Genomic DNA, 17,332 nt, shown 5'->3' on the forward strand with positions numbered 1-17,332 from the left:
GCTCTCAAGATATAGTCAAAACGTGTACATTTTATTCCCAGTTCACAGGGTTGTTTGCACAGATGGAACACAAAACTCAAGAAAAAAGGATGTGTAGGAATAAAACATCAGCATCTTTTGATCAAACACACTACAGGGTACACAGTCTCCCCTTCCTAGTCTCGCCAGTAAGAGCATCTTTAGACAAATACTACAGCAATGGACTACAGACTCTTTAAGCAACTTACACAAGATAAATGGAGAAAACCAGCAGTTATTAATGGGTGATTATGTCCTAAAAATGTGTGAATTCATCCCTTTGTACTTCAGAATGTTACATCCCTGCCAGAACCCCAGTGGCCGTGCTGTGAGGCATCGACCCAACTGCCCTTCTCTGAACATACTCCAAGCTGTTACCCCAGACGAAACAGCAAGAGAAAAAAAAGAAGCAGGTGCTCTTTCCAAGAGCTCAAACCAACATTGAAATCGAGTTTCCACTTTGAGTGAGTAAAGCCGTTATACTGTACATTGAACATCTTTAAAAGACACAGGAAGGATAACATTGAGCTGTCAGAGACCAGTCTATCGCAGTCCCTAGTTTAAACACCCAGCTACTCAAACACTACATGTAGAATTTGTAATTAACCACTTGGGTGCATGGACTTTAGGTGAAAAAGAAGTTCCAATCGAGCCTTCTATTACTGCCGAGGTAAATGGACATGCTGCAGATGCTTTGAGCACAGCCGTGGCTGTCAGCAGAATTTTTACAGACTACTTCAATTCTACACATTTTTTTTTTTTTTTTTTTTTTTTTTTTTTTTGCAGGAATGACAAAAATAATAATAATAAAAAAAAAAAAATCTATAGTTTACCACAGGAAAAAACAACCCCACACCCAGAATCCCCACCGTTCTTGAGACTCCAAAAGAAAGATGCCTACACACGATCTTTTGTAGCCTGCGTTATGTTCTTGCATTCCAGCTGTGCATAACCTGCGGGTAGCTTGCACGAGACAGGCTACTGCTTTGTTAGAGCAGGACTAGACCCCTGTGCCAAGGGAGGAGGTGTTATCTAGCGGGGCTGTGGCTGGACTGGCGCCAATGCGTGAACATTCCCTGCCCTTTGGCCACATCCTGCTAACTCGTCCCCAACTGAAAGGCCCACAGAACAGCTTCTTCACAATTTTTCCATGGGAGCAAGAACTAGGACAACATCTTTATTCATGCACTCTTGAAACATCGTGGGTTTGTGTTCGGCTTTTCTGGCTTGTTCATATACACAAGTCAAGTCAAAGTTTAGTCCTACCTCTGGGAGAGAAAGAAAGAACCATCAGAACTGTCAGATACTGCATTATACTTGCAATGAACTGGATTTGCAAAACAAAAGTAATTTAAACTGTGCTATACATCACTGTCGAGGCACACAACATAAGGACATGCTGACAAAACAGTCACGGTACAGTTAGTGTTACTCTGCAGTATGGAATCAGCAGCTCAGCCTGGACACAGACGTTATCCTCCCTCCCTCCCCCCCACCGGCCCAGCTCTAGCTCCAGGAGAGTTCATTCCAGCAATCCCTTGCAGGGTGCGGACAGAACCAGACCCATGGTTGCCCACCACAGCCAGGTGCACCGCTTCTATGTGGGATTTTAAGTCTTGAAGACAATATTAATGCAAGAGCACTGAAAAAGGGCAGGCTTTTCTGCTGTTACAAGCAGAAAGCTACATGATAATCACAGCTCGACTTAAGAAGCCCAAGAGTGGGTTTATCAATGCAATTAAGTGCTTTTCAGAGTTGTTTTCCCTCAGTGGCCTAAGAACCACCAGTTGCACAAACGCCAGGAGGCAGCCCGCGTTCTGAACATCCTCAGCAAAGCTTTACCACCTTCTAGAGCGGCGCCAGTTTTGATACAGCAAATATAAATTAACAAGAAATTTGGTTCTATATGAATCCTAACTGTTGATAGTTCATCACCTGGCTAATAGTATCTGAACTGTAACCACAGGGCAATCCAGCCAGCAATAATGAAAGTCAATGGAAAAGAAAGTTCAATACATTAGACTAGAACGTCTGCTTTCTTAGTTTGGCTAGTACCCCTTCAGAAAAAGTGAAACCATCTTTGTTCAGACACCAAATGATAAATTCCTGACTTTACTGAAATACCATAGGAAGGAATTTACTCCGTAAGGGATGCACAGCTCTGCTCCTAACCATGCTCTGGAGTCAAATTCTAAAGCTACAATAATTCCAGTGGATCAGTATTTCCTTCATTTTTTTATTACAGCATGTTTGCTAAATTTACAGCAAGCAGAAAATAAGCTGGGTCTTTACTTATTTTGATCAAAACATCGATGTTTTAAAGGTAGTACACAATATTTGTTAAAAAGAACATATAAAAATACCTTTTTAGAAGCCTCTATAAGAAAGGAAATACAAAGTTTAATCCCACAACTTTCCTCTGCTAGAGCTGCACACTACTGCTACAGTTTTAAATAGACTTTTTGCTGTTTTTAAACTATACATCCAGGAAAGTCTACAAAATTAAAGGAACGTGCATATAAATGATTGCATAGCAGAACATGAACATTAACTGCAAACAGTAAAGGAAGAGTTAGAAATACTATCAAATGTACAAAGGTTCTAAGATCAGCCCCTACGCACGTTCCGCTGCCGGTATTTCAAAGCCGTCTGCGTTTCTGGAAAGGCCCCGCTGAAAACACTAAACCCAAACCTACACCATTTCTCTAAAAAGGAACTTGTTGAAACCAACAGCTTTATATGCTACTTAGTAAGACAGTGAGGAACACTAGGTGTCTGGTGCTGGCTTTTGAAGGTGAATAGAAAAAACGATGCCAAAAGCCATTTTCATAACAAAGTATCTTGCCTTCTAGAGAAATACTGGTAAGATGATACACGGGTTTTCTTATTTTTCACATTCAATTTACTAAATATACTGTATTAGTGATAAACTAAATAGCTAGAGATGCAGCTCTTGTTCATATCCAACTGCAAACATTTGTTCTTAAGGAAAAGGAAATCTTGGAACCAAACCACTATCCGTTCTGAGGAAGAAGTGACCCAGACTCGCTTGACCAAGTACTTTTTGATGTGTGCAAGCCAGCCTGTGTTACTCAGGAAGAGATGGCTACGGATTATACCTAGGAATACACCAACTAACCACAGGAGTCATTGGCAGAAAAGTTTAGTTCTTATATACTGTACACACACAACTCGAAACAATCTACTGGTATCTAACAGCAGGAAAACTAAGCAATTTCATGGTTAACTGCTCACTAAAATTTAGGATACAAAAACTGCATAAAATGTACACACAACCTAGTATTTAGTTGCTCTGCCGTTTGCTGAAATCTGAATTTAATTTCCCAATGCAAGGTGGTTTTTCCCCCCCTCACACGTTTCGTACTAGCTGCCAGGCCAAAGCAGCGATGCCTCTATCCTGACAAGTCACAGCACTCCACAAACTCTGAATGAGCTTCCAAGACCCACTCTCTCCCCACATAGCCCACGCAATGTTAGTACCATCTCCCCAGACAGCAGGGTTAAGGAGGAGTCTTAAACCGCTCCACTCACTGACCTGCTCAAGCCAGTGGGCATGGAGAACACAGAAACCTGCCTCTGAGCAACGGAAACATGAACCTGCCAGTCTGCATGTCACAGCGGTCAGTGTTGTGCTACAGCTGTCCAGTTTTCCGTGTTATCACAAAGTTTAGCATTAAAGAACAAGTTAAACAGTTAGTTTAACTGTTCAGCACAAACTGGTACCAAATTTCTCTATGGGTATGACATTTTTAATAGGACAATGTTGCAAGTTACGATCAATCAAGTCATCACCAATATCTAAGCATTAAAAATGCAAATCTTTACAAAAATATACATAGAGACACCACAACCAAATCAGTAGCTGCCCGAGACATTTAACCAAGTGGACACTCTCTCTCCCTCTCTCTTTCTCGCTCTCTCAGTGGCTTCTCAACATTGTCTTAATTTTAACCATTGTCGGCTACAGGGAAAACTGACAAAGAAAATATTTTTTAGCACTGTTGCAACATCATATTCCTGATAATTTAAGTAAACTGAACTGTGTGTAAATGAATCTTACATGCCTAAACCCAACATGGATACACTGTTAGTGGCCACTGGACTTGGGACTAGTCCATGACCTTGATCTGGATTTTGACCTAGATCTAGAATGTGATCTTGACTGTGATTTGGATCTAGTGGGTTCTTTTTTTCTCGACTCCTTTTCATATCTTGAGCTGGACTTATAGTGTGTTTTAGAATCTGTTTTAGAAGTGCCTCTAGATTTGGTGTGAGATGCAGACCTAGACCGTGATTTAGCCTTCATTTCTTTCTTGGGCTGTGACTTGGATCGTGATCTTGAATTGGACTTAGATCTTGAAAAAGATCGATTGCGGTGTTTGAACCTATCAGAATAAAGGGGAGAGAGGAGATTTGAATGTAAAAACACTATTCTTAGACATCTAGTACATTAAAAATTGTTTACCATTTTTGCAGGAGAAACTTTTTTTTTTAAACCCTATAGTTAAAGGAATACAGTGATCTAGTTTTCAATTTAAAGGATGTAAAAAGTACTTTACCTATCATTGTCCGAATGGCTTCTGCTACGACGAGGTCTTCCAGTAGGTCTACTGCTAAAAAGGTACATCAGAAAAAGTAAACGGTGACAAATACCTATGTATATGTACAAACGCTTAATAAATTATATCTCAAGCTGTGCATTTGCTTTTACTTATTCTGCACTGAAGCACAGAATCATTTCATTCAGTATTTCTGATTTATGTAGCATGCAAAATATGCAACTCCCACAAGTTACTCCCACAATAGAAAAAGATTATTCAAGACTTTAACAATTAGCTAGGCAACGTGGTGTCTCTCTTCCAGCAGACTGCTGTGCAGCTGAAGCTGAACACACACTACACTTACTTTCTGGGACTATAGGATCTTCTATAGCTGTAATCAAAAGAACGACTTCTAGACCGTCTCCTTTCATAACTCCGACTTCTAGATCGCCTGTATCTGTCATAGTCATCGTAACGAGAAGAGCTGTACAGGTTTCTCCCTTCCTTGGCTTTCATTTGATTTGGTGCTGTAAAAAATAGCAATATTTAGCATTTTAAGTCAAAAAGTTCCCTTTAGTGACACTACTAATCTATATATTGGGTATTTAGACCGCTGTATGGCACTTGCCTTTAGCTGCTTTAACCACCAGACAAAAATTAATGCATCTATGTGGGCATTACAGATCTAGGGGGGAAAAAAAAGACCCCAACCAAACCAAACCCCCAAAACCAGTAAGAAAGGACTAATGCTCCATTACTGAAGTAATTAAGAATGAACTTGCTAGTCTTCTGCTGTGTCTCTCTAAGCAGCACAGCTCTTTCCTTCGTATTAAACCCCATTCTCATTCAAACCAGAAGACCACGCTCAAAGTGTTTTAAACACATCATGCTCTAGATAATGAACACTACCTGTACTCAATGGCTACAATTTTTACTTTTTAAGTGCTGCTGTTTACAATGCTAAGGTAAATACAGTTAATTTTTGTTCAAAACCTGATCAGAAATCCCAATGTTTATGTACAGGACAGAAACTCGTCCTTCAGAGTGTGTAATTCCCATTAATTTCAATACAAGTTAATCGTGTGCATTCGAGGGAAACCTGGACAGTTGGGATGTTCTCTGACAGCTTGAACTGACAGGCCTTTAAGATGCTTTTATTCCCAGGCTGCACGTGAGTATTATAGTTCTAGTTTAGACCAACAGGTATGTGTTTGGTTTACCAACAGCATGGGGGTTTTTATATCATACCTGTTTATTAAGAATATGTATATGAATAACAAATTTAAAAGACAATCTCTCTTTACAATTATCTGTTCAGAAAATACAAATTCTGTTCCATGCTGAATTGAGATACCTTGACATTTACTTTTATCCTGAGGCAAAATGAAATGAACCTATTTCCTCAGCCCTGGAAATCCAACTGCACTGGGAAGCATCAACACAGCATCACTAACACGCTTCAACGCAATATAAACACCACAACACACTCAAACTGGGCTGCTGCTCATTTTGGCAGTTCCCAGCAGTCAGACTTCCCTTCAGGAGCACACAGAGTTGCACAGAAAGTGCTTCAGGACTAGCAGCTCGCAGATTGTGTTAAGTGACTGCTGTACTTAATTATCTGGTTTTAATTAAAATGAGTCATGAATAGTTACTGGATAAAAAGCAAAACATCCACATCCTATTCATACACAAGCAAGAACATACCACAACAATTAATAACACACGTAATGGTGCCTGACACTAAACTTGAAGGCTAAAATTCTGAAATACATGCAAGGCACTTACTCTTCCGATCCCCCTGTGCAAACTGGATTTCTATTTGGCGACCACAAATCCACTTTCGATCCAAATTATGGAGAGCATCTTCCGCATCACGGACATCTTCAAATGTGGCGAGTGTTAAGGTACTTGGGAATTTGAGCAGTTTACAGATTTGGTATTTAAAACGAAATAAAAAAATCCGTTATTTTCTAATTTTCCAGGGGGTTTTGTTTGTCTGTTTGTTTTAAAGCTCTTTTGGTCATACTACAGTACACACTAGGAATTTCTTTTATTTATTAACCGCCAGCTATCTGAGAACTCCTTTAATAAAATTAAAGTCTTATAATATGACCGTGAACTTTTCCATCAGCAAGCAGTTGCTATGTGATACTGTAAGGTTTTTCTTCTCCCACTTGTACTTATGCAAGGAAAAAAACCCTGGCATCCTTTTCAAAATACACTGTTAATGGTCATTTAGTTCTCTCCACTATTTAAATTGACTTTAATAAAATTAAACCCTAGTTCTTAAATTACATTAGGCAACCAACAGTAGTAATTAACAAGTGCCTACTAATTTTAGAATTGGGATAAAGCTTTCCCTTTTTTTCCCCAACTAACTTTAGTTTGAATTATGTAGCACCACGGACACATATGCAGATCTCCTGCAGTCTGGGACACATGAAACCCTGCACTGCCAGTCAGGTCAGACGGTCAGCAACAGACATTACTGATTTTAATCCACGGGTCTGACCACTGCAGTAACTTACACACCTTCTTCCAGCTATGTGACCTGAAAGAACAAATTGCCTTTCTCCTCGTAGCAACTCAGTTCACCATCAGCACCATCTACGCAGAACATGAACTCTCATGCTGTTGGCATGTATCTTGATAAACCAGGAGGAATGCACTTTCATTCAAGACCACAGTTACAGCAGCACTCACAAGAGAAATATTACAGGTTTTGTCAATGGACTAAACCAGAATTATTCATCAAATTACTGCTTACGTGACAAACAGAAGAACAACTGTTACTCTGTAGGATACATCAGGTATGACTCCTTTAATCTTGGCCACCATTCAACTTCATCTTGACCTTTAACTCTTTAAGTGCTTGTCAGAAGGACTTGTCATGAGATGCTTGGCCAAAAATGACAGAAGGCTTTATCTTTTACTTTGAAAAACAACCTTTTCCCCCTTTTGTGGATAAAGCGAAGCTTTGTCTCCCATTATGGCTTGTCCTTCTTCCAGCTTTTCTTTACTTTTTCTTTTCCCAAACTCTCCCTTCTCTTCAAGCCTGATCCTTAAGAGGTCTTTGGCTTGTCTACTTGCCTTAATTGTTGAACTCTACTCTAACGGTTCTTTCATGCTTTCTCTTTGGGGTCGCCATTACTGTACAGCTTTACATTCTGAGGCAACAACAGAGGACAGTAAATTAGGGGACAATATTAAAGAAAGAAGTTCACCTCATTTTTTATACAATCTGATTTTGATCAAGTGATTCCAGTTCCCATTTGTTAAATTAACAATGAATACCAGCCACAGTTGCTAAGCACAAGTTTACTTGCATACCAGTGATAATAAAAATGTGCTAAACAATTTTGAGTCAGTGATAAATTTTCATTTAAATCATATAGTATTAATTTCAGTGACATAAGCAAGCTTTTATATTACTGGACTTAAGCTTTGCAAAAAGGCAAAGAGCAACTGAGAGAAGTTAATCTTCAAAAATAACAAAACACCACAACATAAGACACTTATTAGATACAACACAAAAGTAAACTGCTTTTTCATTTGTTACCTCTTACACAAACTTGAATTTCAAACTCCAACACCCCTCACTACTCAGCCATCTGAAGAAAGGATATTGAACATAAGCAAATCCTCTGGGACGACGAGTGTAGAAGTCAAGTGGAACGTACACATCAACTATAGGCCCATAACGACCAAATTCACGGCGCAAGTCTTCAGACCTAGAACATCACAAATATTTTATATGGGTTTTGTTCACTATTTAAGGCATTACAAAACATCCACCAAATTAAAAAAATAGGCATTTTATTTTATTTCAATCTACACTCAATACAACCACCATCTTTTTGGAAGCAGTTGACAGAGAAGAAAGCAGCAAAACATTTTTCGGGACAAGTGTCTGAGCAGCTCAGTTACACATCAGGCTTTTCGGAACCACTCAGGACTCAGGATGCTGAGGATACACCTCAGCATTTTGAAACCAGTTCAGTATAACTCTAACTGAAGTGTAAACCAAGAAGTGACAAGTGAATCAACATTAGTTGATTCAATGCAGGATGGACTAGCAAAGGATGGCAGGAAGTAAAAAGCAGGACCCAAGAATTATTGTTATTCAAGTACCTCATGTAAATCTTGACAATGATTTTGCAATATGCAAACACCAACTGTAAGATCCACATAAAGAGTATGAGAACAAGTCAGTCACACAAACTCATTTCCATAGAATAATCAATACTTAAAACCACATCAAACAGAACAAAACTTGAGTGAGCAACTACTCATGCCCTTAGGATAGCTTTTCCAAATAACCAAGCACAAAACTGTTCAGCAGATCTGCAACTACACTGGGAACAACCACCATCTCCTCAGAGAGGTTTCTAAGTCACATCACCTTCTTTAGATGTACTTTTTTGTGTGTCATTTAATGACAATAGCCCATATGAGAAAGATTGATGTAATACTACATTTATGTAGTACGAAAGAGTGGCTACTACTCGCTTCTCTTTCTCATCATCTGGGAAAGAATCTACAGCACATATAGTCAATGATGGCAGAAGGGAACTACAATAACCAACACTGAGATCTCACAATGAAACTATCTCCAAGCATGCACCATCTAAACACAAGCTAATGGAGAAAGCCTTAGAAGGACCTTTTATTACAAACTTTTTATTTTAAAAAGTTTGGAAGCAATAGTCTTCCTTGACTGTTCTTACAGTGAAATAAATACTGGAAAGAGGAAAGAAAAATCACACCCACGAAAAAATTGAAGCTATTTACACTTTTGATCACAATAATGTTCTTGATTCACCCCATTCCATCGTGCCCATGCTACTGTTATTTGCTGAACAACTTCAGCGCAAGCTGCACAGGCAGCAAGTTTAGGAACTCCCACTTGTGTTTTACACTTCTCGACCTCACAGGGACTCCCAGACAAGTTCCACAGTGATTAACAACCTAAGAGGGCTCCAACTCACACATGCATTTTATACTAATGCACTCTATAAACGTTTCACAGGTGACAACAGACACAAAAGGGACACGATAAACTGCCACAGAGAAATGGAGGAATCAGCAGTTTACTACAAATAAGCAATAAATACGAACTTCTGCAATGCACTTTTGATTTAATTGCCTAGGAACAGTTATTGCACTAAGCGGCTGCAGATATTTACCCCGTATGGACTCTTCTTACAACGCAATTATGTCCCCCCCGCTCCTGAGCGCCGTACAGAACAATTAACGCGGTAGCGTTCCGCCTGCACTGGCAGCGTTCCCCACAGTAACGGGACCGGCTACGCCGTGAATTCCCGGGGACACCCCGGGGCAACGGCACCGTGTTCCCCCCATCCCGTCCCAACCGCCGCGTTTCCAACTCCGGCGCCGCCGAAGCCGCGCTTCCCTCCGGCCCAGCTTTGTTCTCTCTGGACGCTATTTTGAAACCGGCCCTTGTAGGGAAGAGGCGGCCGGAGCAGCACCGCAGGGAGGGCAATGGCGAGCAGCGCGGAAGGCGAGGCGGGAGCGCGGCACCGCGGGCCAGGGCCTCCCCCTCCCCGCGCCCCTCCGGCGGCGGCCGCCCGCGCGGCCTAGCGAGCCCGCCAAAGCCTACAGCAGCCCCCGCGCCTCGCTGGCGCCGCCCCCACTCACCGGGTGTCGTCGGCCACGTTCCGCACGAAGAGCGAGGTGTTGGGGGGGCGCAGGTAGCGGGACATGGCGGCGGGGAGCGCGGGGGGCACAGCGAGCGCGCGGCGGGGCCCAGGCGCTGCGGAGCCGAGCGCTGAGGCGACCCTGCGAGCTGCGCGCAGCGCCACCGCCACCCGCGCGCCGCCTCTCGCGAGACTTCCCACGGGGCTTCCGGCGGGAGGGAAGAGAAACGCAAGGCAGAGAGGCGCCAAAACCGAGCCCCGCCCTCACTGCGCATGCGCAGAGCGCGCCCCGCCGCCGTCACTCACCGCCCGAGCGGGAGCGTGTCCCGTCCCCTCCCGCCCTCCGGTGCCGCCCGCGCATGCGCACTGCCCCGGCCCGGGTGCCCCTCGCTTTTCCCGCCGAAAGAAGGAGGGGCGCGCGGGGCTGGCTGCTCGCGCGGGTAAAATGGCGGCGGCGTGAGGCGGCTCCCCCCGGCTCCCGATGTCGGGCTGCGGGGCCCCTGTGCAGGGCCCTTCCCTGAGCCTGGAGGCATTTCTGCAGCCCCGTCACTGACAGCGTTGTTGTGCTCCTGGATTTGTCGCCGGACAGTTGTAGAGCAGTGTTATATGCAAAAGGACAAGCTCTTCCTTTTTTTACTAAAGCCATTTGTGTGGTGAGAGCAATAAAGTAGGTGGGTAGAGAGATTGTTTCTTGACACCTCAGTATCTGATTACCATAGGTGTTAAATGGCGGGTAAACAGTCACAGCTTGATGTGATGCAGGGTTCAGTAAAGCAAGGTGTCTCCACCTTTGTTGGTGTGAGGAATATTCCCCAACCTCCAGAAGAGAGAGAAAAGAGAAAGACTTAATGCAGCTGTGATGTGTCTGTCACTAATGTATTTCAACTTTTTTCTGTGTAATGGCTTAATATGAAGGAAAACTCCAGTGGGTGGACACTGCTGCTCGTATCCTGGCAATCTCACACTAAGAATTGCCTGACATTCCTATAGGTTTTGAGTGACAGGTGAAGTTTGATCACTGACACATGTATGCCAAATATATATTCTGCTTTTTGAAGAAAGAAAATGATGGTGCTTGTGTGCTCAGTGGTCTCTGTTCGGGACTGCAGAAGAGAGATGGGTGTTTCAATGCTTTCTGCGTTTTATTTTACAGTTAACGTTATTCTGCACTAAGTATGCTGGCAGCATGCTGAGTCTGCTACCTTGTGTGATATAGGCACAGATCTGCTTACACAAGTCATCAAAAGAATGTGAAAAATCAAGCCAAGAAAGCCCATTAGAGACTGAAGTTGTAGTGGGAGTGTGTGACACAAAGCAGAAAGAATTTATTCTGTAGAGACATTCTGAAAAACAATGGAACCACCAAGGAGTGGAGTTTGGTGATGGGGAGAAACACTTCCTGCCAGGATTACCCTTCCAGAGCTTATCAAAGTGGAAATGAGCAGTTTTGAACAGCATCCAAATAACATTATAAATACTCCCATGAAGTTCTTTGCGAAAAATGTCCTTGGTTTTGTGGAAGAGTGGATCCACTTCTATTGTCCGAACTCATAAGAGATTGTCATCCAGAAATAATGTATGACTTTGGGCAGTGGGGCAAGATTCCCAATCTGATCAAAATCCTTTAAGGAGCTGCACTGAATATTTCACCTAAATCTGGGATGTCCTGTGACAGTATATTGCCATTGGATTGAGAAGATTGACCTGGTTCTCAGAAATGCTGTATCACCACAATTGAGAAGTAAGGGAGGTAAAGTATTAAGAATTTGTAGTGCTTTCAAATTAAAGTGGTTTACCATCAGTTTCAGTTCTATATAGGTTAATGCGATTTTAATATGCAGTATCTACAATCTATAACTTAAACTGCCTCTGTATACCAGTTGTGTATGGAGTTTGAGCATTGATAAGGAGTTGAATAGGGAGGGAGTGAGTTTGCAAGGCAGATTATTTATCAGGTGAGCTGGGAATATTTGAGTAGCTATTGAATCAAAATAAGACTTTCATGTTTCTTTTTAAAGCAGATACGTTTTGCTTTAACATCATTCCCATTTTATTCCCGTCATAATGCATCAAAGCAAATACTTGTTGTTTTGTAACAGGCTTTACAAGTGTGGTGTTCAGGGTAATGAATTGTCTCTGTGTTGGTTTAGAAATAAACCTGGGTGTCTTGTACTTTGTCTCCTACACTTACTGACACAGGATTTGATAATTGAAGACTTGCAGTGTTCTCGGGGTTTGCTGTTGGACAACTGTGCTCTGTTTTGTCGTGTTTCAGTGTGTAGTTAGCAGTTACCAAGCAACTGCCAAACAGAGGCGTTTCAAGCTCTTATATGGCTTTCTGCATACAGTGCTTTAAAGCAGCCTTCTCCTGAGTTTTACCAGTGGCTTGGCTTCTGTTCTGTTGATCTTGTTATGTGTAACTCCATGGAATTTAATTTATTCTGCAAATTGGAAGAGTGTTTAATTCCCTTTGCTCTTGTAGTGCCTCATTTTTGTTTAATTGTACTCTGGTATACTTCAGTTTAAGAGCAGTCATTCCTATTAGTACTTTTATGACTGTTAAATACTTCATAGCTTTTAAAATATTACTGTTTCTATTCCTGTTACAGATCAGCTAAACCAATGTCTAATTGTTCCTTGCTGGCTAGATACAGAGAAAGGATTTTAATAGAAGATGAAACTTTATTAGACAAAGGAACTAAAGCTAAATGTGTTCATTGAGCGTGTAAAAAATCAAGAAGCATTTCTATCAGCTTTTGTCCACTCCCAAGGATCATTCTGATAAATCACAATGTTCCAGTTAATGTCCAGGTTTGGTTGTCTGGGAGGCAGACTTCTGGCACTTGGACTGAAGTGTACTCAGGGGGAAAACAGAGTCTCACAATTATGGGCAGTGATGTGTGTGTGAAAGGAGAGTAGAAATCACGCTTGTTTTCTGTTCTATTCTTTCACATAATGAAGATCACACCGTGTGGAAACTGCACTTTATTTTAGGCATGTAAGGATGTCACAAAGAAGGTGATCTGCCTTTAAACTTTCTTGCTTCTTCTGATGAGTGTTACTCCACCAACAGTTATAGTCTGTAGAAGACAAATATGCATCACTTGTTTTTAATTTAGACTTTAGGAAATCTAATTTTAGTTAAGTGGTTGGAAGTTTCTGTAATTTATGTTTAAATCCATCTTATTCCACAAGCAAATACATTTACAGCACCTGCCTATAAATATGTGTATAACATTCATACCAAGGAAAGTATTTTTACAGAACCAGCTCTGGAGACTGAAAATCTAAATAAAAATGTCACCATCAACTACATTTTTTCACTCTGTTTTAAGAGGTATTGTAGATGATACTTCCTGTAAAAGAAATCCACTGTCCCAAATAGCAATGGGTTCTTTTGCCTGGTTTTGTGCTTCCTTAATGTTAGAAAAGTAGTTGGAGGTACTCAAAATGATCTTAAGGAATTGTACGTCCAAAACATAGGACTTTAGTGCACTTAGCTGTAGTAGTTCTTGTAGCAGTCTTTACCCAAGTGGGTGCTTCTGAGAAGCCAAATGAGCTTAACTACAGAGAAAAGCTCTTTGTCATTACCGAACAGTTTAGAACTAACCAAAGAACTTTGAAGAATTATAGGTGGAATGAGTGTATTGTACATTTTCAGGTTTGACTCAGCCTTTACTTTCTTTTCAGCAGGAATGCTGTGGAAAGGTAAGGGTGGAAACGCTGCTGTAGTAATTTAGAGGAATTTATGAGGAGTCTTTCTGCACCATGCTCAGCCCTTCACGCTAGAATTGGCCCCAGGGTGGTGATTAATAAAAAGATTTGTTGAGCAGCTTGCATTAAATATATGAGCAGTGTTGAAAGAGGAGTCATCTAAGGCAGTTGGTTTTAGTAAGAAACAGGAATAATAAAGATACTACTAGTATTTTCCACTAACTGTGGTTAGTCTGAAATACTGCATCTGAATTCTGTATCTGCAGATTGAAGCACCTGTAAGGAATTCTGCAAGTAATGTGGTAGTTTTGGGGCCAGGATTTGTTTAAGGTATTGAGCTTACACTAAAAAACTAATCAACACAGAACACGTTTCCCTTCAGCATTTTTCTTAATATGCCATTATTTTCTAACACTTACCTCCACCATTTCATTTCCTTTAATTTCTTGCTCATGAGAGAATTTGTCTGATTTGCACACGAGCTTCCCATTTACCATGTTCACAGTGCACTGTTGAAGCAGATTTAAAAATTGTAGAACATTTAGAGTTTGGAACTCGATTAGAATACACAGATGACTATAGAAAATAAATGATGTCAGTGTTTCATTATCACATCTGCAAAGCTCAACTGCAGACCACAGCATTTGAACAGGAGTTTTAGAAGAAACACGTCTGTTGCAATGATAGAATTGGTACTGACAGAAATGTGTGCTAACAGAAATGGTACCAGCAAGTTTCACTCAGACACAGAAACTGAAGTATAAGGATGAACAAATTGGCGCAGCCATTCCTGAAATGCAGTACCTTTAGTTTTTTGCCATCCATGGTAGTAATATCAGCCTCTTTTCCAAGTGTAAATGAGTTAGTTACAGATTGCTTGGGTGTCTTTGATGTCACAACAAAGTCCTCTCCTTTTTGTTGTATTTCAATAACAGGCTTAACGTCTTTGGCGAGTTTGATAAGATCATCCGGCAGTGCTGTAAGAAAGGAAAAAAAGGACTTTTTCTGTTATGAAGAAGTGTGTTAATGTGAAATAGCAAATTCTTTTCTCCAAAGAGAAAAGAAATAGAAAGTGATGTCCAGATTAAAAGGCAAATCCTGCTTTGAATTCCTCGCTTCTCTGGGGGCGTGTTGTTCCTTTCCATCTAGTCCGTGTAGCTTTTGATACTGTATTTGTTACTCTTGTGTCAGAATGTGCATCCTTTCATTCAGTTGTGGTTTGCCATGTGATGGTGTTTCTCCATGACAAAAACTTGTTTCCCTCACCTCTTCCCAGAGGGACTGGAGGTGCTGGTGTCTAGCTAGTCAGAGCTGCAGCAGTGCACGTAGCCTCAAACTACTGTATCGGGGTGTCTCTGGCATGTTGTGAGAGTATCACCCTTAGCAAGAGAGGGACTGGTTCAGGAATCGTACTGTCGGAGTACGTTTGTCAACTGTAACTGCATCTTATTCTACTGAATAGCTCTTACATACTCTTAAAACCCCTTAAACTCTTAAAAATACTCTTAAAAACTCATAAAATGTGAGTGTTTTATCAAGATTATCAAGAGGATAAGTGCATTTGTATTAACGTAGGCACCTACAAAATCATAACCACCAAGTCTGTTCCTTACAGATCACTACACACCAGTCACATACATTAATCACTCGTGCATCTGCATGTTGTCGATAGTTTGTTTCTAGTTAAATGTATTTCTAAAGCTATGTGTTAATCAAAACAAGTTGATTTTTGTTACGCCTCTTCTTTCATGAGGGACTCATGTAATGTTGAGAAAGGGATTTGGGGGTTATCTGTAACCTTTCTACACTGATTTGTACAATATTCAGTTTCTTTTCATTTCCGAATTAGGCCCAACAGCCTCACCTGGCAGGGGGTAGTTTGTCATCCAAACAAAAGGAAGAAAACATAGAAATACAGTGATGGCAGATGTCATGCAAAGTGACAGTCTGAGCAAAGGGTTTCAGAAGTAACCAGACACTTACCAAGAGCTTTCAGAAACTCTTCAGAGTTCTCTTGAGCGTAGACCTGCCAGGTTCCACTGAATGCCATTGTGGATGTATGACACAGCTTGGGGTGGTGGTGCTGGCGGGAAAGTGAGGGCTCTCCCTGGTCATCCAGTTGCTATTTATGGAAAGGGGTCACAAGCCCAAACTGTGAGATGACTGGTGAATTATTAACTGTAGAGGAACAATTATTAATCATTTATTTGTTCCTAATGATCATAACCTCTCGTTCATGACCAGCTGGCTTGGGATGGTTTGTTTATTGTGGGTTACTGAACCCGGGTGTTCATAATTGTTGTAAAGTGTTGCATAGATTAATTTGTTTTCGTTCTGTTCACAACTTCAATGGTTAGTACATTTCTGTGGTGTGGATAGAATGCCTCAGATAAAATGGCATCATTTGCAATGGATGTAAGGTAATTACTGTCTTAAGTAGGAGCTTCCTAATTATCACAATGTTCTCTACTATGGGCACTTGAACCTTAAATGGTGGGAATAAAATCCACAGCTATTCCTTCCAGGATTGTGGGCCTGCAATTGCTTGAGGATCGGGAAAATGGTGTTGGAGTGGAACACTCAGTTACGAGTTTATCCAGCAGGTGTCAGTGATGCACATCTAAATCTGGTTTAATTCAGTTTATTATTACTTGTTTTAGTACTCACTGCATACATAGAGGATTAAAGGTAAAATAAAACATGGAACATTGCTTGGAGGCTGAGCTGAGAGAAGTAAATGGGATGTATTATTTTTCTTCTCACCAATTGCACCAAGAATTCCTCACTCACTGTAGCTGTTGAGTGATATTCCTCGCTGTCTGTGCAAGCATGACTGTTGATTTTGGAAGACATTCATTAGATTTTGTGCCTTGCACTTATATTGCTTAATTCAAATAGAGTCTGTATCCCAGAGGTAGGTGACCTGTCGAAGTTAATTTTTATTACTCCACACCGGTCAGCAGTTCTTCTATTTAAATAGAAAACTAATGCTGAACTTTTTCTTACAAATTCACAACAACTTTTTGGGTTTTTAGTATGTAATTTAAAAAAAACTTCACACACAAAGAGCCAATTCTGTAATTACATTTCCATATGGTAATCCCCGAGTAGCAAGAATGAAGTGATGATAATGGACAAAGCCATATTTTTTGGCGGGTGGGGGCGTGTGGGTCTTAGAAGTGCGTGTTTCTGTTGGAGTTACTCTAGGTCACAGTTCACCTGGTTTACCAGAGTGATGTTACTGACAGAAGGGCCTGCTTTTCTTATTCACTCTTAAGGTAAATCTATGCAATTAGCTAAGCTCTCACTTTTATTACATTTAATAATTATATACATTTAATTTAATCTAAAGTAATGTCTGAAATGTAACTGCCTTTG

General features: G+C 41.0%; 2 protein-coding genes across 9 annotated transcripts; both read right to left on the bottom strand.

The window, feature by feature from the left end:
* Positions 1 to 10: 10 nt before the first annotated feature.
* SRSF10 (serine and arginine rich splicing factor 10) lies at positions 11 to 10,518 on the bottom strand. 8 transcript variants are annotated; one of them, XM_030504679.1, is made up of 8 exons: positions 10,242 to 10,440; positions 8,143 to 8,314; positions 7,351 to 7,750; positions 6,369 to 6,490; positions 4,945 to 5,107; positions 4,599 to 4,649; positions 4,323 to 4,424; positions 11 to 1,286 (listed from the first exon to the last, which is right to left on the bottom strand). In XM_030504679.1, exons 3-8 carry the CDS (start codon positions 7,419 to 7,421, stop codon positions 1,268 to 1,270), a joined length of 528 nt encoding a protein of 175 aa, XP_030360539.1. In that variant the 5' UTR covers positions 7,422 to 7,750; positions 8,143 to 8,314; positions 10,242 to 10,440; the 3' UTR covers positions 11 to 1,267. The 8 variants fall into 8 exon arrangements, 7 of the variants coding, with proteins under 7 accessions (XP_030360539.1, XP_030360538.1, XP_030360537.1 ...); XR_003994189.1 differs by having other exon boundaries at positions 11 to 4,424; positions 4,599 to 4,652; positions 6,369 to 6,464; positions 7,389 to 7,750; positions 10,242 to 10,471; XM_030504678.1 differs by lacking the exon at positions 7,351 to 7,750 and having other exon boundaries at positions 4,599 to 4,652; positions 6,369 to 6,472; positions 8,210 to 8,314; positions 10,242 to 10,518.
* A 1,019-nt stretch (positions 10,519 to 11,537) lies between these two features.
* LOC115615948 (fatty acid-binding protein, liver) lies at positions 11,538 to 16,065 on the bottom strand. The gene is made up of 4 exons (XM_030504684.1): positions 15,938 to 16,065; positions 14,759 to 14,931; positions 14,374 to 14,463; positions 11,538 to 13,320 (listed from the first exon to the last, which is right to left on the bottom strand). Exons 1-4 carry the CDS (start codon positions 16,002 to 16,004, stop codon positions 13,270 to 13,272), a joined length of 381 nt encoding a protein of 126 aa, XP_030360544.1. The 5' UTR covers positions 16,005 to 16,065; the 3' UTR covers positions 11,538 to 13,269.
* Positions 16,066 to 17,332: the final 1,267 nt, after the last annotated feature.

Source organism: Strigops habroptila, chromosome 12 (genome assembly GCF_004027225.2).
Source record: "Strigops habroptila isolate Jane chromosome 12, bStrHab1.2.pri, whole genome shotgun sequence".
Lineage (NCBI taxonomy): Eukaryota > Metazoa > Chordata > Aves > Psittaciformes > Psittacidae > Strigops > Strigops habroptila.